Genomic DNA, 25,799 nt, shown 5'->3' on the forward strand with positions numbered 1-25,799 from the left:
AAACAACGAGAAAATGTTCTCGCTGTGGTTTTCACACCTGATGATGATTGCTTGTGTTGCAATCAAAACGTCGTGATAATTTTTGTTGTAATTTTTTATTATTTCCCTTCTACGTGACTTCACCGAAAGAACCAAGAATATGAATCCCTGCAGTCACGAAAGCTTTAAATCGAATTTCTCCTTCTTTCGTACGGCTTTGTGAAAAGCAACAGTGGCATTTAGTTTCGCCGTGGTGGTCACACGCACGGGACATGCACGACACATCTCATGGCGTTGAGACTTCATCGCCAAATCCATCGGCCGTGATCGATCGACTGCTGGATGAAGGCCTCCAAAAGCTCCATCTCTCGCGGGACGTGCTCTCGGACTCTATTATAATTATTGACCATGGGCCCATTATCAATTTCCACGCGATAAGCCACTTTGTTGAGATATCATTTGTGGCCAGGTGGCTTCTGAAAAAACGCATTCCTGCGGAGGGAGCTGGTAGGAACGTTGGGTTGCTCGGTCAATGGCCAGGGTCAACGGCGGCGTGGTGTATTCCGCAAATATGCCCGACTGTGAGGGCGGGCACAAGCCGGCGTGAGTAGGTTAAACGTTGAGTTTTATAAGGGCACCACGGGGTGACCAGCCCCTCCCCACCCAGCCCCACCCCTCCCACTCCCCACCCTCCCCACCCAGCCCCTCCCACCCAGCCCCACCCTCCCCACCCAGCCCCTCCCCACCCAACCCCACCCAGCCCCACCCTCCCCACCCAGCCCCTCCCCACCCCACCCAGCCCCACCCTCCCCACCCAGCCCCTCCCCACCCTCCCCAGCCCCTCCCACCCAGCCCCTCCCTTCACGACGGACGGACGGACACAATAATCCCCTGTGGGCTGGTGGAACCAGTGGGTTCCTACCAGTATAAGTTTAATTCGTAAGTGGGCTTGGTAAAATAAAACAAAAAAAAATTTCGCTTTATTAGTGTACATTTTTTAAGTGATTTGTTTACCTTTCCTATACGTTGCACTCCGATCGTGTTTTTGTTTTGTTTCTGACACGTCCCTACTGGACATCTGTGAGAATGAGCTTTGCAGCTCATCGGATTCCTCCGGTATAAATACAAATTGTGAGTCTGATCTTTGACAGCCGTGGCACAAGCCTCAGTGACTTGTATTTACTCACCTGCGTATGTTCTCTAAGCCAAGTTTTTACTATTTTCTATCACGCAATTTGAGTTTCAATCACAGCACCTCGACCGTGTACGTGAGATTTGACAAGCGTTAAACATAAGCAACATTTGTTTTTTAAAAGTCATTAACATTGAGTCGGCGACTTCGACACTTGCCGCAGAGGTTCGCGGTTCAACCCAGCGGCCGCCCTGGGCAATACTGCGGTACGGAATAACCGCAACTATGATACTACAAGCCGCCTGCTTCGCTGTGGACGTCAAAGATTCCCTCCCGCCATTAGCAAGGGGAGGCCATCGTGTGCAGGCTTTTAAATAAAAAAAATTAGAATGGAAAAAATGACACCGCAAAATTGACCCAATTGGGATTAGCCGTAACAACAATCATCGTCCTCACCCCCCCACCCCCCTCTCTACGAGCAGACTAAATAGTGACTCTTGCAAATCAGATGGATCCTGGTCTCCTGAGTTCTCACCAGGGTTAAACAAAATAAACTCGGCTCGCCTTGGATGAGAAACTGAATCCCATAGCAACCACTGTACGAGAATGAAAAAAAACCCCAAAGACATTGAATCGATTCCTGAGAATCGACGCAACTCACCTACCGCCGCGTGCACTTTAAAGCGGAATCGACCTCGGGGACTAAATCGCCGCGGTCGATTCCCACCGGTGTGACGGCTCTAACACGCGTAGCCAGGAAGAATCGAATCGATTGTAATTCGTTATAAAAATCGATTTCACTTTCCCGCGCGGGTCACGTGGCGAAGGAAGGGGGGTGGGTTGGCTGCTGCCGTCACTTGAGGCGCTGTGATAAAAAATTCCTCTCCAATATTCATCGCGTTTCATTGATCTCGCGCGTTGCTCTACGCCTCATCGAACCCCCTGCCGGCTTCCACGCAGTCGCCTCGCGCCAGCGGAGAAGCAGCCCCGTGCCTCCACTCCCACTGTCGGCGGAACGCAGCGAGAGGTGAAAGTGGTGAGCATCTATCTCCGCACTGTACGCCGACGAACATCGCCGCCACACTCGCACGCCTCCTGCCTCGGTGCCGCGAGTGGACGGACTTGGCCTGGCCATGCTACTGTGGAGTTCCCTTACACCTCCCCCCCCCCCACACACCAGCAGGTCGCGAGCAAGGTTGAAACGCCGCGGGTGCTGCGAGTGGACGGACTCGGCCTGGCCATGCTACTGTGGAGTTTCCTTACACCCACCCTTCGCCCACCACACACCAGCAGGTCGCAAGCAGAGATGAGACGACGCGAGTGGATGGACTTGCCCTGGCCATGCTACTGTGGAGTTTCCTTACACCCCCCCCCCTACACACCAGCGGGTAGCAGGCAGAGTTGAGACGCCGCGAGTGGATGGACTTGCCCTGGCCATGCTACTGTGGAGTTTCCTTACACCCCCCCCCCTACACACCAGCGGGTAGCAGGCAGAGTTGAGACGCCGCGAGTGGATGGACTTGCCCTGGCCATGCTACTGTGGAGTTTCCTTACACCCCCCCCCCTACACACCAGCGGGTAGCAGGCAGAGTTGAGACGCCGCGAGTGGATGGACTTGCCCTGGCCATGCTACTGTGGAGTTTCCTTACACCCTTCCCTACACACCAGCGGGTCGCACGCCGCGTCTGCGTTGTTGTTTCGAGGCGCGTTCGTGACGGGTGATGGTGGTGCAACTTAACGCGCCGCTGTTAGTCGCTCTGCTGTCGTGCTCCGTGTGTGGATGGACAGAATACGGAGCTCACACCACACACGCTACTATTTAGTTCCTACGCGTTTGTCCGGGAAGCTCTGCTGCATAAGAACTAGTGCGAACGCTAACCTGTGCATGGACGTATTATTTTATTGTTTCCCTTCTACGTGACTTTACCGAAAGATTCTAGATTTGAAGCTTTCGTCACTGCAAGGATTCATACTCTTATGTGTTTTCGGTAAAGTCACGTAGGTAAAAAATAAAAAATTATAGAAATAATAATAGAAATATTTATATTTTTATTTTTTACCTACGTCACTTTACCGAAAAAACCTAAGAGTATTTACCGAAAGAACCAAGAAGATGAATCCCTGCAGTCACGAAAGCTTTAAATCGAAATGTAACGTTTAACAACGACTGTATTGGCAAGCCCATTGTTGCGTACACCCGTGCCGCACACGAACTGCTGCCTGCCGCTGGGGGTCTCCTTGACCAAACTACAGCAGTGCGTGTGTTTATGGTTGAGTTGAGGTGTGATGCAAAGCCCCCTTTGAGTTTGCCGAGGAATGTAAGCGCCCTGTAAATGATTACAGTACTTTGAATAGCGATTGATCCACATGGATGTACAGGCCTGGTCATGGGAATGCGGAGTGCCCACCATTGGCTTTTGAGCGTTGGGCTATTGCCGGAGCAGGTAGAATCTGGGACGTTATGTAACTGGTCACCCTGTGAACCTGCAGCATTGATGATGTCGGGTAACGTGATATGCAGCGGCACACTGGCACTGCTTCTAGTGAGAGCGATTCTACATCTCCGCTGTTCAAGTGTTGGTGGTTCTAATGAGGTGTGCTTCACCATTCTGCGTTCTCTCTTTTATACCTTGTTATCTCATCTGTACTGGTTTTCTTTTTTTCTCTCCAAATGGGATGAAGCCCGTGTTTGCGTTATTCACTCGTTCCGTCTCCATCGGAGGAATCTGATGAGCTATGAAGCTCTTTTTCACAGATGTCCAGGATGGGCGGGTCGGCAATTATTATCGCTAACTAAACGCTTCCGATGACAAACGCATGGTTGAAAGCGTTATACGGTCTTTTGCTATGTCACCTGTAGAGCCCATGTGCACAATCTCATCGGTATTGGTTTGTCCTGTTATATTTATCAGTGTGTGATACATTCCACTGATATCGATAACGTGTACAGGTAGTACATTACTGTACTGATGAGGCGTAGTGCACTCCCCATTATTACATACGAGACGTAGTGGAGTCTCCGCACCAAATGCTGACGGGGCCTCATTGAGAGATTCCTCTGGCTTGCATGTGGTGCGGTGGTTAAATTATCGTCATGCGTTGGCCATGTTCACTGCCTTTTCCCGATAGCGGACAGGACGAGGCAAGGAAGAGGATGAGGGAGTGTTGTAATCCGCAGGCATTGCAGAGGAGCACAGTAATGATCGCGCGAGGTTATTGAGAGAGCTGTGGTTACCATCGTGCAGTCGGTGAGTTGGGCAAGTAGTACAAAATATTACAAGATGTAACATTGCAGATTGGATTAACAGAGCATCCGTTTTGCGTTTGTGTTACTAGGTGGACAATTATGGGTGATACAAGAGGATTGAGTTTGAGGAGAGATTGATTATGGAGAGCAGCATTCTATGGCTGACCTTCGCCATGTGAATGTGGCACTTTCATCACTCGCTTGGCATACAGTGGACGTCGGTACTTCTCCCTTGCTTGTGTGAGGCAAGGCAGTAACAAAACTCGACAGTCGTTGAGGGTTTATAGGCAGCGCAGAGAGAGGATGCAATAAAAAAAAGAACGCGTTAACATAAATCATGTTTACATTGATCATATCAAGGAATAAACAACTTATTTTTACTTAAAAATCTGATTTGAAGATGAGCCTTCTGCCTGACAGTGCAGATAGTCCAGGGGGAGCGAGTCTCAAGAAATGGAGGCCGTGGTTTGGCACGTGACACATCAACAATCATCGACGACAGCGGTGTTTAACATTCTCCGAGATGACTTTATGATGGCGAGCGAGTGGGTAGAGGTTGATAGAAAGTATGTAAAAAAACACCTTCGTTGATGGACGAAGAGCACCTGGAGGGTTGCATTGATTGTGACAAGGTAGTTCGAGGCAATTCCCTTCTGGGGTCTTAAATACATTGAGGGCAAAAGGCTTGCAACCCACAACTTGGCTGGGGTCCTGAGCGGAGTCGAAAAGCTGATTGAGCACTCTCTCTACCAATGACAATGAGATCGCTGCATGCAGTCATGATGCAGAGCCATTGCTCCCAGTCACCGTGTTGTATAGGCAATGCGATGAATGTACCTTGCCAGGTAGCTAGGTAAAGCAGGAGGTGGTATGTTCCTTGTTTAAATCAATTACGAGCCAGGCATTTTGCAACAGAGATTTAAAAACATTTTTAAATGCAAGCACTCAGACTAGGTGCTTGGGAAAATATGCAAAGCAAGTGTAAAAACACTTGATAAACTAGTTTCAAACTAAATAAGTGGTTTGTGAATTGGTATCTTTGATAATGGCCGTTTTTCACACCGCAGTTTGAGGAGTGGAAGCCGGCAAATCCACTTTGCGACATTTACTTCTTTCACCTGTCCACAGGTAACGGGAAGACATCCTCTGAGCCTCCATTGGGTCTTTGGACACTCGCAGTAGGCGAGATTGGTGCACAGTGTTGGGTTTGGTAAAACGTTGTCTAGGTAAGACTTTTTTTAGGGTTGGAGAGTTTCATGTTTTCTTTAACTTAAGAATCCGTGTTATTCAAAATATTAATGCAAAATTCCAGCGCTAATGTTTGGACTGTCAAGAGTTTAAACCATCTCTATACTTAGGACCAGAACTGTTACTGCCAGGCATCGTTTCTTCCTTGGGCAGCTTTCATTGTGTGTGACACCATCCTGCTGCAAATTCTCAGAATTCAATTTTCACTGACTTTTAAGAGACTCTTAAAGGCCCCACCACCTCTTTTTCACCCATCTTTCGAGCTATGCCGAGTTTGGCTCCGGGCCTCGGAGTCGTGGTCATTTGCATATGTGAAATATTGTGTGCGTTTATAAATTGCCTTGTGTATAACAATCTCCTGCATTATAACTCTTCTTCTTAATGTCCACAGACATCCTTAACCCAGAATCTTGTACAAAGAGTTGACCAGAACATGGCGGGACAGCAAATGGGTTTGTGAACCCATTGTAGTTTTTTAGTGTTGTTCCCTGATATGCATGCACTTCCTCTGTGTACAAAGCAGCCCCTACAATGAATTGCAGTGAACTCTCGTGGATTAAGATCCTCCTGCCAGATCTGGGGTAGTTGTAAAGGTAATTACAGCAGCATTGCTATCTCAAATTACAATTACATTGTGACTGCATTTCATGGCAAATGACACAATCACAATTGTAATCGACCCCAGGCCTGCCGACTCCTGAAAAATGAAAATGGCTGATGCTTTGTGTGAATGAATGACGTGAATTTATACCATGTAAATTATTTAGTCTCGCGTGCAGCTGTAACAGCGGCAAGTGGTATGATAGCGGATAGCGGTTTGCGTGCTGCGCTACGAACCCGGTGACCCGAGTTCGATTCCTGCTCACGGCCAACACTGGTGACGACTATCTGAACTAGGCCTGGGCCTCCCCTAGGTCTACTCAGCCTCAAATGGGTACCTTGTGCGGAGTGTAAACATCACCACTGAGGAGACAAAGACAGACGGCGATCGTGCTGGGCACCCACTCCCTTGTTTACCGTGTCGGCCTGCATAGGTGCTCGCTGACAGCACTTGCTCCAACAGTCTGTTAAGGCTGCAGGTGTACAGCAGCTCTGGTATCGGCGGTGGTGAACGTGACGCTGTTTTCCACCGACGCCCGTGCAGGTGCAGCTATGGTGCTGGTAGAGGGCATCGCGGACGAGGTGCTGGTGGTATGCACCGCGGCGCTCGGCTTCGCCACGCTCGCCGTCGTCTGGTTCTCCACGAGCATGGCCGACAGCTGGGGCCGCACGGGGCCTGCAGACGCTCGGGGACGGCCCCCGCAGGCCGCACCGCACACCGCCCCGCACACCGCACCGCAGCCAGCCAACCGCAGCAGCGGCGACGGTGGTGGTGGTGCGAGCCCCGAACCAAGCCCCGAACCAAGCCACGATGCTTCGGCCACCGGTGGCAGCGGTAACACGGGGGAAGCGGCCGGTGATGCTAACAGCCAGTCGGACACGCATGGCAGCGGCTCGGTTGAAGGCGGTTCATCACCCTCGGACGTAGGAGACCATGGTTTGCCATCGCAAGCGCGAAGCAGCAGTAGTCCCAGCCACTCCCCGGTGTTGCGCAGGAGAGCCGAGGACCAGCGGAGCGGCGGTAGCAGCGGCAGTGCGGAATCGCTGGAAGAGGCTGTGAACAGCAGTAGTGCAGCTCCCGAAGGTGACAGACTCATCCAGATCCGGCTCAAGTTTTTGAATGAAACCGAGAGAATCGTCAGAGTCCGGCCGAGTGACACCATTGGACATTTTAAAAGGTATTTTTGTTGTACGTGCTTTTAACTGCTATGCATCTGCGCTCTGGAACTCCCTCCACATCACCTCTGCCTCGTCCCCTCTCCCTGCTTTTATGTTTATCCCTTGTCTTCAACTGTACCTTTGAATCCCCTTCATGGCTTCCTTTCTCTCCTTTCCTATCTATATCCCTCGCTTTACCTCCCATTCTTCCTTTAATTCTGCACTCTGAGACAATTGTTATAATTATCGGTGCATTACAAATGTAAATTGTTTCGGGTTTACCAAGTAAATACACGCGTTGTGCGATTTTACTGTACGCCGTGTATGGATGTTTAAAAAAAAACCTAAAAGTTCTGACGAGTTTTCATTCGTGCCACGGTGCGAACTTCAGCGTGGAGTTCCCCGGACAGGAGGAGCAGGTGCGGCTGATTTACCAGGGGCGCCTGCTGCATGACGACAGCCGGCCCCTCTCCTCGTACGGCCTGCACCACGGCTGCGTGCTGCACTGCCACATATCGCAGCGGCCGACGGCGCCTCCCTCCGCGGGCTGGAACGCCCGCATCAACGCCGCGCTCGCCGACCCTAACGCGGACGGCCTGAACTTGGGGGGGCTCATGCTGCCCCTGTTCCTGCTGATGCTCGTCGTGGTGTGGTACACGCGAATCGCCTACAAGCAGCTCTTCACCGCGCCCGCCACTGTCTCGCTGGTCGGGGTCACCGTCATCTTCAGCGTCATCGCCTTCAACACTTACAGACGATAGAGCCCTGGGCCTCGCAACGCTCGTGACAACGTCTTAAATGCTACACATTCGTTTTCTGTAGTGCCTGCCAGTGTTGAGACGCACGCGTACTGTGGGCTTGCGCAGCGGTGCTTAAATTATCCGAAAAGACCCGACGCGGCCTGGCGTTGCGAGTCTTTGCCGTCGCTTGCGCAGCGTCTTCTTGTGAGTGCGCATTGTCGATGCCCCGCTGTGCCGGGTTACATCGTAACCTTGGAAGCTGCGCCATGTACCTTTTGCGCATCAGAATTTAAGCACTGCTGATAACGGTACTTGTAACAAAGCATGCACTTTTCACAGCGCCCATTAATTATATTATCAAACATGTCAAAAGGCCATTTTTATATGAATATAAAGGGGGCGAATGCTTGAATAATGCTCAGCGGGATGCAATGAGGCGGAGCTTCTGTTTGAATAACTTTAAACAGTACATGCACACGTTTTCACCTAATTATACTATATTTACTGCTTCAAAATAATTTTAAATAGCGCTTATTAAGTTCATATTTTTATTATTAGTGTACTATAACAATGTGTATCCATGTTCAATGTGCACCCTAAGTCATTGGGGTGATGTCATCACGCGTAATCACTGGCGATTCCCATGGGCAGAGATAGGCTTCTCTTTGTAGGAGCGAGAAAGTGAACTCGAGAAATTTAGCAAATTTCCATGCTTGCGAGTCGGCACCTGTGACTACTATGTATGACTCCTACTCGGAAAGCCAGCCAGCCGATGCAGAAACCAATGCAAGCAGGCACAAGGCCAGCAATTTATGATGGCTTGCCTATTCGGGGGGGGCGGGGGGCCGTTTGCATTTATAAGTGCCCTTTTTTGTGTTTCTGCACGCAATGTGTGTTCATGACCACCTTGAGCAGGCTGTAGCCAGTCACTCTTGACAGCCTGCAGTCCATTATGTAAACAGTTGTGTGCAGGGATAAAGCCCCCCCCACCACCCCCCCCGGCTTTATCTCTGTTCATCCCCTTTCCAATCCCCATCCACTCTCCTCCCTCGCCCATTCCCCCGTGAGGCCGAGTGACTGGGCCAAGCAAGGATGCGCCTTCGTTATGCAGTGGTCTGGGTGAGGTCAAAGGTTATCGGGATGGTGTTCAAAGCAGTGTTTTAAAACTTCGTCTTCAACAATAAATAATGTAATTGGAGTTGAGTTATGTTTGAATAAAATATTTCTGTAATGAACCTTTCCATTGTGTTAACACAACATGCTTTGGTTGTTGAGGCAGTCAAGTTTTGTGGCCATACTTTAATGACCACTAGCATTGTCCAACCTTATTAAGGTTGTCTGATCAGAGCCAGCTCTTGGCTTCCCGAGCTACGTGTGATGTCACGAATCCACTCGCGGTCAAGGGAAAACCACGGACCTCGTTTTGGCCACTTGATATTTGTATATAAAATGATTTGACACCCAAGTAGTAAACAACTGTTGGATTACATTCAAATGTTTTCCAATGTTGCCTCATTAAGGTGACGCTTGTTGCCATGCTAGCACTTTCAAATGTATTTTTATTGTTGTAGAGAGGAAAGCCGTCTTTTAGGCCTTAATTGTATATATTGTTGCTGGCAGTGCATTTACTATCAGCAACTATGGCAACTTTGTATGCCCATACAAAGTTGCCATGTTGAAAATTGAAAGATTAGGACCTTTTTGCCAGTATCAAAAGTATGAAAAAATAAGAATAGGTTTTACCCTTTCTGCCAATAAAACAAGCGTTAAGATGTTTAAACACCAAATAGAAACCTTAAGCAAAGAATCAAGTCTGCATTAACCACAAGTACTTGTGGTTAACATGCAACATGCTCTGATAATATGGAATTGTCTTCGAAACTCATTGGCATACACCAGAGACAGCCTTCTTTAGCGTCGAAAGAAGGCTGTGGTGTAGTCCAATTAATTTCAAAGACTGCATATATTATCAGAGCATGTTTGTTTGCATGTTCACCACAATTGTGTGGTTAATGCAGACTTGATTCTTTGCAAAAGGTTTATTTGGAGTTTGAACATCTTAACACCTGTTATTTCCAGAGGGTAAAACCTTTTTTATATATGGCAAAAGATTGGTCAAAGCACACTATCGGGTCCATGTGACCTGGGATCTGATTGCAAGTTGCCATATCGGTTGCCCACTGAGGCAATGAGATTTTCCTAAATTAAGGCAACAATTTTTTTAAGTGTGCATATACATAAATCATACAGCAACTATTGCTGATGTGTTCTTTAAAATGCTCCTGGTGTATCATCTTTTAACATGCAGCCATATCAGCTTCTTCACTGGGGGCAACCATTAAGGACTGACTGATGCATCAGGTGCTGGGGAAGACACTGGAGGAGCTGTGATGGCAATAGGTGTAGCGTACTCTGCATGCTGCATATTTTATTGTAGTGAGAAGCTATTGTAATGTGAAAAATCTACAGTTCTTTGCAATGGCCATATATATATAATTTCCTCACAACTCCAAGACACTTTCAAGGAGTACAAATGGGAGAACACTGGTAGTCAGAAAACACTACAAGAGGATATCATTTTTCGATTTAAAGCTTTCGTGGCTGCAGGGATTCATCTTGGTTCTTTCGGTAAAGGCACGTAGAAGGGAAATAATAAAATAATAAAAATATAAATGCAATTCTCACGACATTTTGGCCACAATGCAAGTAGCCGTCCTCAGGTGAAGAACAGGTCTGTCAGAAAGACAGCTGCTTGCGGTGTGGCCGAAACGTCGTGAGAATTGTATTTTATTGTTTATTTTTTATTATATTTCCCTACTACGTGACTTTAACGAAAGAACCAAGAAGAGGATATATCATGCTCAGGTTCGCACAGATGGGTACATGACCTCCGATTTCTGTACTGCCACAATACCAGCAGCACAGTTCTGCCTTTACAAAAAAAACCAGACCTGAAATAAAAGTCCGTTAACAGTGGCTTTTTCCATTTATGTAATCTTTTATTTGTCTAATTCGTAATGTTTTACAATCCAAAGAGCATTACATGGTTTCAAAACAGAAATTCACACCACAAAACAGGTATTTCTAGACTCGTGCGTGTGGCATCCTGTATGCTTATAACCAACTACAAAACCTGGCTTGGAAATTTTTTTTTAATTCCCTCTTTCACTGAACAGGACGGGTAACTTTGCCAAGCACTTTTAACTTTCGCGTGTGCATTTACCGTAGTATTATGTAAAAAGAAAAACTTTTCCTAACAAATGCCAAGAAAACAATTGCACCCTCCGTGCAATCCCGACACCTCAGTTGTAGGTCATGTAGCGAGGGGTGGCGCTGAACTTGGCGTAGGACTTGATCACTTTGTTGACGGCCTCCAGGAAATCCTTCTCGGTGGCCACCTTGCGGCGCGCGCGGATGGCGAACATGCCGGCCTCGGTGCACACGCTTCGGATCTCCGCTCCGGTGCTGTTGGGGCAGAGTCGCGCGAGCAGCTCGAAGCGAATGTCCCTCTCCACGCTCATGGAGCGCGCGTGGATCTTGAAGATGTGCGTGCGGCCCTCGAGGTCTGGCAGCCCGAACTCGATCTTGCGGTCGAGGCGGCCGGGGCGCATGAGAGCGGGGTCGAGCGTGTCGGGCCGGTTGGTGGCCATGAGCACCTTGATGTTTCCGCGCGGGTCGAAGCCGTCCAGCTGGTTGATGAGCTCCAGCATCGTGCGCTGCACCTCGTTGTCGCCGCCGGCGCCGTCGTCGAAACGCGCCCCGCCGATGGCGTCGATTTCGTCGAAGAAGATGAGGCAGGCCTTCTTGGTGCGCGCCATCTCGAAGAGCTCGCGCACCATGCGGGCGCCCTCGCCCACGTACTTCTGCACCAGCTCGGAGCCGATGACGCGGATGAAGCAGGCATCGGTGCGGTTGGCGACGGCGCGCGCGCACAGCGTCTTGCCCGTGCCCGGCGGCCCGAAGAGGAGCACGCCCTTGGGCGGCTCGATGCCCAGATTGACGAAGCGCTCGGGGTGCAGCAGCGGCGTCTCCACCACCTCGCGCAGCTTTTCGATCTGCTCCTTGCAGCCACCCACGTCGCTGTACGTCACGTCGGGCTTCTCTTCCACCTGTGCGGTGCCACGCGGCAATGACGAGAGAGTCGTGAGTGAATACAGGTGAAAGAGTTGTAGACAATGATATCACAGCTGGTCGAAAGGATGTAAATCCGTAGTCTCTTGAGGCCTCAAGAGCAGTTCTATCTTAATGGAAGAGATTCGATGAGGACCCCCATTTTAGTTGTATTTGTATTAAACCCAGGTCTCATTCCTGTCTCAGTGGACTGTCACCTGATGTAAGAGGCCTCTCACAAATGACAGTGCATGATGTCCAGTACACAACTCAGGGTTGTCTTGGGAGATGGTGACATCTCCAAGGCAGAGCCCCATGGCTCACAGTGACCCAGGATCTCCTACCACATTCTTCACCAAATCCCATCGTTTATAATGCACATTCCTCACCATATAAGATGGTATCCCGAGCCCCATAATTCACCATGATACACACCATACCACATGGTCCACAATTGTTCACCATGTCCCATGGTTCACCATGCATCTTCTTTCACCATAATTCACAATGCGTCACGTTTCACCATAACCCCCACGTTCCACACCATATCGTACCTCCGATGAGCACGGTTGCATACGTACGGTGCGAAAGAAGTTCAAGATAGTACATACATAACAGGCCACACGTGCCGTAGCAGCAGAAACATCACCTGCATCATGGTAACAGTGGGGTCGATCTTGGGCGGCAGTGGGATGTGGATCTGGTACTTGTTCCTGTCCACACCGACCCGCATGCCCTCTTCGATGTCCGTGGGTGCCACCTGGTCGCCCAGGTCCACCACGAACTTGGCAAACTGCTTCACATTGATGATGTACTTGGCGTCTTCACCCTCGGCATTGATGATCTTGGTGCAGCGGGCCACCTGCAAGTAGCGTTGCAGCAAAATAATGTTTCGCGATGCGATAACATTTCACGACATGTTGACTGTTGAAATATCAGTTAACCATAAGTTCGGAATTGTATTTTTAAAAAATCCTTGGGTTAATTTGGCCCGTTTTCTATCGGGCGAGTCCTTTATAGCAACACAGCCTTAAAGTAACTTTCACTCATATTGGATAATCTTTCCAGGTTTTGTGATAGCATGATAGAGACGGAGATAATGAGTTAATTTAAGCTTTTAACCTCATTTGGAAAGCATACAAAATGGAAATACTCTATCGTCGTGGATCTATTTTATCTAAGTACAGACACGATATTCGTCCGTTTGGGTGTTAGATGATTAAGTATTTTGGGACATCACTTATTTGGTTTTCGTGCAGGGTTAGGGATAAAGTATTGATTTGGTTATGATTCATGGCAACAGGTTAAAATGTAGGGGATAGGCTTTTGGGTTGGGGTTAGAGTTGAGTGTATGGCAAGCGTCGATAGCTTTTCGTGGTTGTGGGGTTATTGACTGCAGTACAAGAGAATGTTTATGTCACGAATCTACACGGACAAAAGAATAGGATCGGCCTTAAATTACGCGGCACCTCCACCTAACCTGTAGGGGCAAGCTACTGTTTGCGTTGCACGGGGCCCCACAAAGTGAACGACGGAGTGATCTTGCCACCAACATCTCGTGACACAGCAGGGTTTATTTCGCAAGCCTCTGGTCGCAAGTTTTCTCCCTATAAACCAGGGGTGGGGAACCTTTTTTTCTGCCAAGGGCCATTTGGATAGTTATAACATCATTCGCGGGCCATACAAAATCACCAACTTAAAAATTAGCCCGTTATATTTGGTCAAACTTTTAAGTAACTCGCCCCTAATGCGATGGCAGGAACTGCTTCTCTTTGTCGAGGCGCGTGATGTTAGTCGGTATTGATGATGTTGCTACTCGCAAATGCTTTTCCAGGTTTGCTCCTAGATTTGTTGAATTTCGAGTCCCGCCTGCGGTTCCCTTGGCAGGGCCACACAACTGATTTCGCTGGCCTTGTACGGCCCACGGGCCGTACGTTCCCCACCCCTGCAACTATAAACAAACCCGCCTTCATAATACCCGCCTGCAAAGCCAATTGCCCGATGGCCTAACCCATGTTAATGTGCGGAGCCAACCCGACTTGTGATTGTAAATACGCAATGTATAATAGCCGTGCCGCCGAACCTGCAGGGGCTGCTCGCTCTGCAGGGTCTGCTTGTCAGCCGCCAGGTCCCACAGGGCGGGGGGAGCCAGGCCTGTGTCAGACTCCTTGATGCCCGTGAGCTCGTTGATTTTCTTGAGCATCGACTGCACGTCCTCCTCCGCCTGCTTGGTGAGGCGGCTGTAGGCGCTCTGCCCGTAGGTCTTGAGCAGGGCGATGTCACCCTCGTCCAGGGAGCGGATCACTTTCTCACCATCGCCATCCTCGCCGCCCTCCTTGGCCGAGTCTTTGGCCTTCACCTTGCGCTGGTCGCTGCCCAGGTAGTCCGGCATGGTGGTGGTGGCGGTGGTGTCGGGAGAGCGGTGGTGGTGGTCACGCTAAATGGGAGATGTGCAGACAAGTCGGAGGAGGTATGTGGTGGCACTATCCGTGGAGGAGCGGGGACTCTGGTGAGAGACTTAGAACTAGGAGAGAGACACGGGAGAGAGAGACTCAAGAAGGGCTCGGAACTAAGCGCGAGAGAGAGAGAGACGGAGGAAGCCGATAGAGACCGCTTGGGGAGACGCGAATTCGACGATTCTGAGACTCAACTCAGGAGACACGCAGAGGGCCTTCACCCCCCCTCCCTCCTCCCCCAATAATCGTCCGAGAGATTGTGAGAGAACACGCGGAGGAGACTCGGGGAGACTCCGACCGAGAAAGAGACTCGCAGAGGCGGCGACAAGAGGCAATGACGGAGCAGAACCACGGCGACGCACGGAGAGAGAGAGGGGGCCCACAAGTCGCACGCCGATGTCGTCGCCGGATACACTCGCGGTGACGTCACCGTCGGCGGAACTACGTCATCGTGCTCGTGAGCCGGCTCGATGACGTCACGCAACAGTGTAAGCTGACATTGGCCGCGCAGCGCGGTGGAATGACGTCGCCGCGAGCGGGGCTCGATGACGTCACGCAACCCCCCTCGCGCAAGATATTTCCGCGCAACGTCGGGGGGAATGACGTCATCGGGCTCGCGAGCCGGCTTGATGACGTCACGAAATCCCGAAACCAGACATCGACGTTCGGGGGAATGACGTCATCGCCTTATGTACGTGACGTCGCATCAATGCGCGCCCGGTGACGTCACGACGCGATGACGTCATCGGTGTTGCCGCTGTCCATGCGTTAATTAGTGGAGTTGATTGAGCGGTGAGTTCTCCAGCACACACAACACACACACACAACGCTCGCTGTTGTTACCGTGCACGCCGATAGTACACGTGGACAGACGTACACCCTTTGGTCTATCCACTGCTGGATAAGGGCCTCCCCGCGCCGCGTGCGGGCCGACTTGAACGCCTGTGAACAAGCGCTTCACAGCTCATCGGATTCCTCCATGAGACGTGGTCTGGGTCGTACGACACGAAGCTCGGTCGATGCGGGTTCGTGAAAGTGCCTCGAAGTGCACCTAGCCTGGCACAAGCGCCGTGGTGACGTGACCGCCGCTTCGTGGTGAACGGCGGTTGTTGTGAAGGAGCATAGAAGTACCGTACAGCCGTCGATGTGTCCGCACTGCCGTCTGCCGTGCCATATTCTGCACGCATATACAGCATGTATAGACGCGTCATGCTCCATTATGTATACTGGGTGTGATGTACAAGTTTTGCCGCAAAGTGCACCTAGCCTGGTACGAACGCTACGTTGTGTTTATGTCTGTCGCACAGAGATGGACAAACGGAGTCGTCCCCGTGTACAGGGCGGATGGGCGACGCCAACCGCCAACAACAAATCTCGTCCACTTGCAGGTTCCTCTGTTACAGCCTCCCCTAGCACACACCACCCATCAGTCACCCATAGCCTCGTCCACCTATCGTAGTCACCCATAGCCTCGTCCACCTATCGTAGTCACCCATAGCCTCGTCCACCGATCAGTCACCCATAGCATCGTTCACCTGTCGTAGTCACCCATAGCCTCGTCCACCGATCAGTCACCCATAGCCTCCTCCACCCATCGTATTCACCCCTTGCATAGACCACCGATGTTAGTCACCCCTAGGCTAGACTACATTCAGGTACAGTACCTCTATCATAGTCACCTTAGCCTAGTCCACCTACTGATACCTCTGGCGTAGTCACCCCTGGCCTAGTCCACCCAGAGCCTATCAAACCGACATGAACACAGGTGGAGGGAGGGAGCGGTGGTGCAGTGGTTAGCACATTGCACTAAATTCACTCTCTCGCCGTCGTTGGCGAGATATTTCTGTATCGGCACCAGCTGCCCGGAGAGGTCTTCATCAAGGAGTGGATTGACAACGGGCTGATGAAACGTTTTGTAATCATCAACAGTTTCTGGTGGACACTGGCATGAATTGTGACAGCATTATTATTTGGTTCTTTCGGTTAAGTCACGTCTAAAGATAAAATAATAAATTAAATTAAATAATAGCATACGACGTTTCGATTGCAACACAAGCAATCATCATCAGGTATAATGAAATAGCGACATAAAATCTAACCAGAAAACTATAGACAGACATATTAGCAGACAGATATCACCAAGATACATAGAGGGAGCAACACAGGAACCAGAGAGGGGTGATCATCTCTGTGGGGTGGCCTTAAATAGACAGAGGGGGGAGGAGGCAGAGAGAGGGAGGGGGTTAGAGAAAACATTTGCATATCAATGAGTGGTCCAAAAACAAGGTTCTGCAAGTGCGATGACACGGCAAGCAAGTCTGAAAATCAGAAGGACAAACTAAAATTCAATAACCTAGCAAAATATCGAAATGTAATGTAATACAACACAGAGAGTCGGTCAACACACAATTAACGTATAGCCTGGTTGATTACGTATTTCAAAGATTGCTAAGTTAGAATTTAAGTGTGTCGCTATTTCATTATACCTGATGATGATTGCTTGTGTTGCAATCGAAACGTCGTATGCTATTATTTAATGTAATTTATTATTTTATCTTTAGACGTGACTTAACCGAAAGAACCAAATAATCATTTACTGCAGTCACGAAAGTTCTAAAATTAAGATTGTGACAGCATTGTTTTAGTTTAACACGTAGGCTTTCACGACCAATATTATTAATAATCAATTGCCCGATGATGCTTGATGCAATTTACCAGCGAAACGTCGTACTCAAAAATTGTAAATGTTGTGGTTTCACGCTTCAACACACCGGTGGGCTAAAGCAGTGAACTATTTGTCTTTTGTCAACGTGACACTTTTTTTGCTGATTGGCCGTGTCGGGTGGTGGAGGGTTACGACACATTTATAAATAGCATTGTTTTACTTCGTGTTCCTCCAGCTTCTCTACAAGTGACAAAGACGCCCATCTCTGCACCAAAGCAGAACAACGCTGAAACTCGAGATGGGAAGTTTGTGTATGTGGACCCGGAGAAAGTGAGTATCATGCTAAGACAATTGTACATTAAAAGCCACGTGTTTTAAGCTGTTTGGGAAATATAATTATCCTTGTGTAGGTACATAAGCCAGTGGTGGGTCACACACAATGCTGTGAAACTCCCGTCCCATGGGTGTTCTTGTACCATATCTTGGCTTGCCAGGCAAAGGCTGTACAGAAAGTGTGGACTTATCTCCATCTTTCCATTTGCATGGGATAGAGCGCTGCCCCCTCGCATGCGTGGGGTTTCTCCAGGTGCTCCAGTTTACTCCCACAAGTGTAAATACTTGTGAATTTACTGCGTGTTTGCGGATTGCACAACATTGTCTAATGTAGTTATGCTCCACGAAACGATGTTTTTATCACTATTATAGGCTTGATGGTGCCTGCCTGTCGTTCAGCGGTTAGGGGGCAAGGATGGGTGGCTCACTCAGATTCATGAAACTTCCTAACTTGAGAGGTAGCACGGACATGGCAGTACAGCAAATCCTATAAGCAATATAGGTGACACGAGACTCAACCGTGTTAAGTATAAATTTTGATTTAAAGCTTTCGTGACTGCAGGGATTCATATTATTGGTTCTTTCGGTAAAGTCACGTAGAAGGGAAATAATAAAACAATATAAATATACAACAATACAAATTCTCACGACGTTTCGACTGCAACACAAGCAATCCTCATCAAATTTTCTTGCTGTGGATTTCACACCTGATGATGATTGCTTGTGTTGCAGTCGAAACGTCGTGATAATTTTTATTGTTTTATATTTATATTATTTTATTATTTCCCTTCTATGTGACTTTACCGAAAGAACCAAGAATACGTGTTTAGTATCTTGGTGCATGAAGGGAGAGGATAATTATTGAACAATAGATTGGGTACATCTGGACAAGAGATAGAGACTCAGGCGCTGCTGAGTTATAGGTGACATGCATCCCTCAACCTATTTGCGTAGCTCCAGAGTTTGAGCCATTGTAACCCAGGTATGATGCTTGTATCATGCCTGTTAATATGCCTTTTAAAGTTATGTTTAATGTGTTAACAGCCTCTGAGAAGAGCACCTGATGTAAAAGTCATTAAGTGAGTAAAATCCGCACTTTTATTTTTTACAGAAATACAACAACTGTCTCAAGTAGACTATGGTATTAAAATCGAATATGCATTTCATTGACAATGACATTTGTGATTTGTGCTTTCCTTCTAAAGCGCGGCAGGTGACTACGAGATCAGCACGGGCCCGACTGGTGTGTCCAGGTAGGAATTGACGTTGATGTTCATCGGTGCATTGTACGGCCCATTTATTTCTATGACATTTTGACAATTTGTCATTTCCATCTTCTTGACCTCTCTTATTTGCTTGGCATGTTTTTATGCGACGTCTCAAATTGTGTAACACACATTGTACTGATCAGTATAAGACGTACAGCCAGTGTATAGGAATAGACATTGCTTCGTGTGTGTGTGTTTATACAAGTGTGTGCGTGTTTGACATAACACACCCACAGACATAGCTTACTGGCTTGGGGAGGCCATCATCCAGCAGTGGACTGACCAGGGCTGTGGGAATGTGCTGGGTGTCTTGTAGCCTGCGGTTCTTTCCTGGATTTGTTGAGCGCGCCGAGGCCGACTGGATGTTCGAGCAGCTCGCGGCGGAGATCCCATGGGGGCAGAGGACGTACACCAAGCACGGTGCCGCTCGCCGCCTGTGCATGATTTCACCTGGCGTGTACCTCTCAGCCATCCATTCATCACGCATGGCCAGCGAAGGGCCGATTGCGCCAAACGTGTGACCTCTTGCGACAGCATTCGCTTAAACTGCTCTTGCTGCCGTACTCCGGTGATTTGTCTGATTCACGGGGGGGGCGGGGGGGGGGGCAACGACAGTGGGTGGCGCCATTCCTTTGAGGACCGCAGTTCCACTTTGAACGTCGACCACCAGCCGAAGTGAGCGCAATTTGCTGCTGGAGTTTGCGCATCAAGAAGGGGCGACGTGTCCACAGAGTGACACAGCCATCTCCCTCGAACCAAGCTCTCAATCGCTCGGGAACCGGTTGTAGATGCAATGATGACATTTCGGATTAAGTCTCATCCAGCAGTGTTTCATATTATCATGGTCATCGTGTAAATGCCTGAGGCTCAGAGCCAAGCTTCAGCACCTTTTGGATTCTGTGGGATTATTATGAATGCCAGATGCCCATTTAAACTATAAACTAAATATTTTTTATTTTACCAGGTAAGGCCCACTGAGCTATATAGCTATTTTTCAGAAGCGACCTGGCCACAAATGATACCTCAACGAAATGGCTTATCACGTGACAATGCATAGCCCCCGAATACTCTTTTAAACGCATGTTTTTAAATGTGGAGATCAAAACTGGAGGACCCAGAGAAAAAGCCACATGGCCACGGACGATGTGAAAACTCGAAGTATACAGGCATCAGGGTTGGGATCGAACCCATGACCTCCTGTATACCAGGCGAGGTAGTTAACATCTCGCCACGGCAGCACCCATTTGTTTAGGATCCTTAGAATATAATAATGCCAGAGCTTAATAGACCAAACTTAGGCATCTTTAGGATTCTTATGGATATACTTCAGAGAGTGGCATTCCTAGTTCCTAGTTAGTACTAACTAAGCATCACATAGTTGTCATTAACCTCGGCCTTTGAACTTGTCATGTGGAGCAGGGGTGACGAGTCTGGAGCCCCAGCTGACGTGCTGGTACGGTGACCATCCCTACACCTACTCGCGGCTCACCATGGAAGCCAACCCACATGTGAGTGTAAACGCACGCACGCAATCACAGCTTCAAGCAAACACTGTGCCTTCATGTGCACGTAGAGAATAATTACATCGAGCCCCCTAAAGAAATTTCTATTGTAGGTTGAGCGCCTCCTGGGGATTGCTCTATTACCCAATGCTAGAGCTTGTCTTCAGGCAACACAGGAAGATATTCCGCTGCAAAACAAACACAAAGTTTTATGATGCCACTCGATTGTGTTTGCGGTCGACTCTCCACGCATTTTGTCAGCGGTTAAGGGGCCGTCCATAAATGACGTCAGGCACCTGGGGGGGGGGGGGGGGTCAGACATTTGTGACGATGTGTGACAAGGGGGGTGGGGTTTGAGAAATGTGACGTCACGTAAAAATACACAACTTTAAATATATATAGACAACACGTTCTATTTAATTAAATAGACTTTTTTATAAATGTTTCTCCTACAACATCAGAGTGCAGCGCCACATTAAATACGCACTACAATGACAATAGTTTAAAGCGATTTGAAGCATTTTTTTTTTGGGGGGGGGGGGGGGCAGAGCTTTGTGACGTCATATTTGAGGGGGGGTCTGACTTTTTGTGACGCCGTGTGACGAAGGGGGGGCGGGGGGTCAAAAATCGTCCAAAATCGCGTGACGTCATTTATGGACGGCCCCTAAGGGATGCCTGCACAAGGTGGTACATGCACGGTAGTGCAACCTTAGTGCACGCAAGAAGTCTTTTCAAATAAAAATGAAAATAATGATGATGCTTTAAATTACCCAAGAAGGCTTCACTAAGTCTCATAACTTTTTATCAGCAGGGTCGTGCATTGCAATGTTTGGCCAGTTTCTTTTATACTTGCTGACGAGGGCCTGAAAGCGAGCACACTCAAGACCCCCTCCTCGTGTTGCTCTTGCCCTCGTGTGTGCCTGAGGCTCACAGAGCCACACTAAAGCACGCATAGGGTTCTTAAAGTCCAGTGGGAATGCCCAAGTGCAAAATCACCAGATTAAGGCACCTTTAGGATTTTTTTAGGGTTCACTTTTAATATGCAAGACTCTAAAAGCCAGAGTAAGGCATATTTAGCATTATTAAGATTCAGTGTTCATGCCAGAGGCCTTGCGAGCGAAACTACGGCACATTTACGATTCATTCTCTCCCAAAATGAGGTCACTTGAAGACCCTTTCCCTCTCGTTGCTCCCGTCCCACGTCTGTGTCCCGGTGTTGCCTGCGGCGTCCCCTAGTGGCATCCGCTGGTGACGATGCTGCGCGACCGCATCGCCGAGGTCACGGGGCTGCAGTGCAACTCGGTGCTCGCCAACTGGTACCGCAACGAGCACGACAGCGTGGACTGGCACTGCGACGACGAGCCCGACCTGGGCCCCCAGCCGTCCATCGCCTCCCTCAGCCTGGGCGAGATGCGCTCCTTCGAGCTGCGCAAGAAGCCCCCGCCGGTGAGTGAATCCTGCGCTGGCACGAGACGGTTCGTTCGTTGAATCCTTCGCTCGTTCGTTCGTTTGTTCGGCTCTCTCGATTAGCGTGATGTCCGACGTTTCACTGCACTCGCTTCTTCTAGGCCACAGAGACTGCATTGGTATATTCGTGGTTCTTTCGGTAAAGTCACGTAGAAGGGAAATAATAAAATAATAAATAGAACAATAAAACTGCATTGGTATACTTGGGGGCCACACAGAACTGGAAATTCAGTTCCTGAAATAAGTTACCAGCAAGCGTAGCGGAAGGTCGGACATTGTGCCGAACAATACGCTATACAGCTCATAAACCCATCAGAGGGTGACGTGTTAATTGCTCATCATTTCACGTATTTATGCCTTGATACATCCCTTTGCTATGATGCAACTTTAACAGGAAAACCATCATCATAATACAAAAGTTCAGCGTCAAAGGAAGGACACTTTTAGAGCAGTGACGTGAGCAAAGAGCGATGTTCTGGCATTGTTCACGTTCGCACGCGATTCTGTGCCAGGAGGATGAAGGGGACTTCACGTACGTGGAGCGTCTACGCGTTCCTCTAGGCCACGGCGATCTCATTCTCATGTTCGGGGCCTCGCAGGACGACTGGCAGGTAAGCACTACACCCTGCCACACACAAGAAGAAGACCCCCCCACCCCCGTAAAGCCTTTCACAGACTGTTGGGGCAAGTGCCGTTAGCGAGCACCAATGAAGAAGGCCGGCACGGCACACGACAGGGTGGGTGGCCAACACCACGCCCGGCCACCTACACAAAGACACATGATTACTTACTCGTAGGTACACTCAGACTTACGCAAATGCGCTTACGTGCATACACGCACATGCACAAAAACAAACACGCGCGTGCGGACACCAATGTATACACACTTATACACGGAGACATATGCCCTTGAAATTATCTGTACTGCCACTTATCAAGTTTCAAATACCGATTGTATCGTTCAATTAAATTATGTTTTTTTATATTATATTGAGTTTGGGCAGGATACATCGCTAGAAGGGGGGATGATTGCCGATCGACGAGACTGGTGATAGAATAGCAGCCCAAGGAGGGGACACACCCAGGAGGACTACCACGTCTGACGTGGAGCGGTGAGATGAGCCCCTCTGCAGGAGCGATATGGATTAGGGCGTCACAAGACCGTGACGGATGGCAACAATGCAGGGATTCCTCCATCCAGCAGTGGCTAGATCAGGCCTGTTGCTATTAATGATTATAAAAGCTTCATATTCTTAGGTTTTTTCGGTTAAGTCACGTAAGTAAAACATCAAAATAAAAATAAAATAAAAATCACGACGTTTCGGAGGCAACACAAGTCTCCGTCATCAGGTGGGACCGTCACAGCCGAATTAGCTGCATCAAGTGATGCATCAAGTGATGCAGCTAATTCGGCTGTGACGGTCCCACCTGATGACGGAGACTTGTGTTGCCTCCGAAACGTCGTGATTTTTATTTTATTTTTATTTTGATGTTTTACTTACGTGACTTAACCGGAAAAAACCTAAGAATATGAATCTTTGCAGTCACGAAAGCTTCAAATCTAGAATTATAAAAGCGTATGACGATCCCCACCTGACTCCCCCCCCGACTCCCCCCCCCCCCCCTCCGTGTCCCCCTTACAGCACCGAGTACCCAAGGAATACCACAGCCGGGCTGGCAGAATAAACCTCACCTTCCGCACCGTCTACCCCAACAAGACCGCACACACCTGAGCAAGGAATGGATGTCAGTGTCGGCCCATTGGCATCTGAGACGTTCACTTAACAAGGAGGTGGCTGGCTGGCTGAGAAGGCAAATGACGGTGTCCTGGCCAGGAATCAGACTCTGGTTGTCAAAGTCATAGCGCACTGTGCGTAAACCCAATGCACCACCGCTTCACTCATGTTTCCATTGTAAGGCTGTGTTCATGATGAATGTGTTGATATACAGTGCATAAAAAATAGACATTTTCCAGAGAGGTAGGCAACTATTGGTTCCACATGCAGCCAGGAGCATTCCTCAGCGTTTTTTTTGAGATCACAGCTAGAATCACCTTCTCCGAGTTATCCACGCTGCTGCCTTGTCAACGTGCTGTTGCTTAAGCAATAAAGCCACACATCTGTGGAACGTTGTTACTCCAGGAGGTGTCCAGATGGCTCGGGAATCAGAGCGCTGAGTTGACACTAATGGGGTTCTGGGTTCGGATCCAGACACCGTCCACCTGTGAAGTTGCTATAAAACTACATTTACCTGGAAGGTAAATTGTGTGCGTGCTGCGTTGATGTGCCCGAGTTAGCAGGTTTACAATTAACTATTTTTTTTGATAACTGCCATTTATTTTGATAAAAGTTCCTTGCAAAAATCGAGAACATGGATTAACAGGTGGAAGTCCTTCCCAATTGTTTGTGTAGCCAACCTGTAAAACAGGATAAATGCGTCCATAATAGAGGTTTTTGGGTTAGATCGCTTAAATATAAATGTGTCGTTAAACCCGCCACCACCCGACACAGCCAATTAGTAAGGGTTGTTACGTAATCAAATCCGTTACTAGTACAGCACACTGGTGACTAACCTCCTTTGGGAGGATAAATATATATTATGCCCTTCATAACATGGATTGAATATATTTTGAACACAAAGAAGAATGTTAAATTTGAAATAAAGCTGCACCTTATGAACTCTATTAAACTACAGAGAGTTCTAATCGGGATGCAAACACGAAAACTGCATCACATGGCAGCAGCGGTGGCTGTTAAAGAGAATTCCATATTGGAAAATGCTTTGTTTGCTCAAGTTAGCAAATCAAGGTTTGATCCAAATAAACCGAAGCCTCATTCGATGAAGCAAACTTTGGTGATTCTGCGTCCGGCAGCAGCGAACACCGCACCTCCGTTTAGCGCTGTTTTCTACGTGCGGTGCGAAAGAAGCTCAACATACACTCATTAAGCATACATTCACCGCACCTCCGATTAGCGTGGTTGGCTATGTACAGCAAGAAAGAAGTTCAACATACGTACAGGCGCAGTCAACCAAAAACACTCAACGCATTCGTCAATAACACCGTGGCTTTAAAAGGGAAAATATAAACGGTGACGTTTCGGGCAATGGCCCTTCATAGTGAAAGTCCAGAGCGGCACGGCTTCGCTGGGCTGTGAGATGCTGCACATTGATTCGTACCTCGCTTCTGCGAATACTTGGATACCGGATTCCGCTGGCCCAGAAACAGCCTTGAAGCCGCACTAGATCGTCGTACATGTGTGTTATGAAGAATGGCCATTAGCCGAAACGTCACCTTTTCTTTTGAGGCAGTGTTATTGATGAATGTGTAAAGTGTGTTATTTTTTGTTCGTCATTTATTGGACACCCGCTGTAGGGAGGTGTTTCGCATAGCTCTCCCAAGTGTTTTTGGAAGCATGTGGACATACCACATGCCACGGTGTTTTGGCTTCCAAACCACATTTCACATTCTTGACAGCTGGTGTTGCAAGGTACTGGAGGTTCAGCATCCAAGTCTCATTTGTGACCAGGCAGCAGACCCTTGCTTGCCTCCTGTCGCTCAGATGGTGAGACTCCTCTCGTTTGTGAACAGTCAACCACTGCCACCAGTCAACCACTGTCACCACAGTCGACCACCACAGTCAACCACCACAGCCAGCCACCACAGTCAACCACCACAGTCAACCACCACAGCCAGCCACCACAGTCAACCACTGCACATCACAGTAAACCACCACAGTCAACCTCTACCATCAATGATCCAATCCGGTGGGATGATTCACTCACTTGCACAGCCGGACGGTGCGAACAAAAAAGCCCATCATACCTGGTAGGTGAATGCACCAGTTTTAGTTTAGCAATTAAATCGCGATGACACCCGGCACGGTGGCACGGGTC

The 25,799-nt window shown here is 48.7% G+C and overlaps 3 protein-coding genes across 4 annotated transcripts; 2 read left to right on the plus strand and 1 right to left on the minus strand.

Annotated features, from left to right (window-relative positions):
- Window positions 1-1,937: 1,937 nt before the first annotated feature.
- Window positions 1,938-9,339, plus strand: LOC133346889 (transmembrane and ubiquitin-like domain-containing protein 1). 2 transcript variants are annotated; one of them, XM_061558722.1, is made up of 3 exons: window positions 1,938-2,147; window positions 6,751-7,384; window positions 7,756-9,339. In XM_061558722.1, the coding sequence occupies exons 2-3, from the start codon at window positions 6,759-6,761 to the stop codon at window positions 8,123-8,125; spliced, it is 996 nt and encodes a 331-aa protein (XP_061414706.1). In that variant the 5' UTR covers window positions 1,938-2,147; window positions 6,751-6,758; the 3' UTR covers window positions 8,126-9,339. The 2 variants fall into 2 exon arrangements, with proteins under 2 accessions (XP_061414706.1, XP_061414713.1); XM_061558729.1 differs by having other exon boundaries at window positions 1,938-2,138.
- A 1,747-nt stretch (window positions 9,340-11,086) lies between these two features.
- Window positions 11,087-15,099, minus strand: PSMC2 (proteasome 26S subunit, ATPase 2). The gene is made up of 3 exons (XM_061558700.1): window positions 14,298-15,099; window positions 12,864-13,076; window positions 11,087-12,213 (listed from the first exon to the last, which is right to left on the minus strand). Exons 1-3 carry the CDS (start codon window positions 14,604-14,606, stop codon window positions 11,407-11,409), a joined length of 1,329 nt encoding a protein of 442 aa, XP_061414684.1. The 5' UTR covers window positions 14,607-15,099; the 3' UTR covers window positions 11,087-11,406.
- A 239-nt stretch (window positions 15,100-15,338) lies between these two features.
- ALKBH3 (alkB homolog 3, alpha-ketoglutarate dependent dioxygenase) lies at window positions 15,339-24,742 on the plus strand. Its single transcript, XM_061558737.1, has 10 exons — window positions 15,339-15,462; window positions 15,978-16,058; window positions 17,571-17,665; window positions 18,713-18,747; window positions 18,874-18,921; window positions 19,253-19,356; window positions 20,356-20,444; window positions 21,675-21,884; window positions 22,418-22,516; window positions 23,549-24,742. The coding sequence occupies exons 2-10, from the start codon at window positions 15,980-15,982 to the stop codon at window positions 23,636-23,638; spliced, it is 849 nt and encodes a 282-aa protein (XP_061414721.1). The 5' UTR covers window positions 15,339-15,462; window positions 15,978-15,979; the 3' UTR covers window positions 23,639-24,742.
- The last annotated feature ends 1,057 nt before the right edge of the window (window positions 24,743-25,799 follow it).

Source organism: Lethenteron reissneri, chromosome 3 (genome assembly GCF_015708825.2).
Source record: "Lethenteron reissneri isolate LAM-NWPU_2019-01 chromosome 3, ASM1570882v1, whole genome shotgun sequence".
Taxonomy (NCBI): domain Eukaryota; kingdom Metazoa; phylum Chordata; class Hyperoartia; order Petromyzontiformes; family Petromyzontidae; genus Lethenteron; species Lethenteron reissneri.

Coding starts and splice junctions, on each gene's coding strand:
- LOC133346889 (XM_061558722.1), top strand. CDS start 6,759: ATGGTGCTGGTAGAGGGCATCGCGGACGAGGTGCTGGTGGTATGCACC. Junction 7,385..7,755: donor ACCATTGGACATTTTAAAAG/GTATTTTTGTTG, acceptor TGCGAACTTCAG/CGTGGAGTTCCCCGGACAGG.
- PSMC2 (XM_061558700.1), bottom strand. CDS start 14,606: ATGCCGGACTACCTGGGCAGCGACCAGCGCAAGGTGAAGGCCAAAGAC. Junction 13,077..14,297: donor AGAGCGAGCAGCCCCTGCAG/GTTCGGCGGCAC, acceptor CGCTACTTGCAG/GTGGCCCGCTGCACCAAGAT. Junction 12,214..12,863: donor CCACTGTTACCATGATGCAG/GTGATGTTTCTG, acceptor GGCACCGCACAG/GTGGAAGAGAAGCCCGACGT.
- ALKBH3 (XM_061558737.1), top strand. CDS start 15,980: ATGGACAAACGGAGTCGTCCCCGTGTACAGGGCGGATGGGCGACGCCA. Junction 18,748..18,873: donor CCTGATGTAAAAGTCATTAA/GTGAGTAAAATC, acceptor TTCCTTCTAAAG/CGCGGCAGGTGACTACGAGA. Junction 18,922..19,252: donor GGCCCGACTGGTGTGTCCAG/GTAGGAATTGAC, acceptor GGTGTCTTGTAG/CCTGCGGTTCTTTCCTGGAT.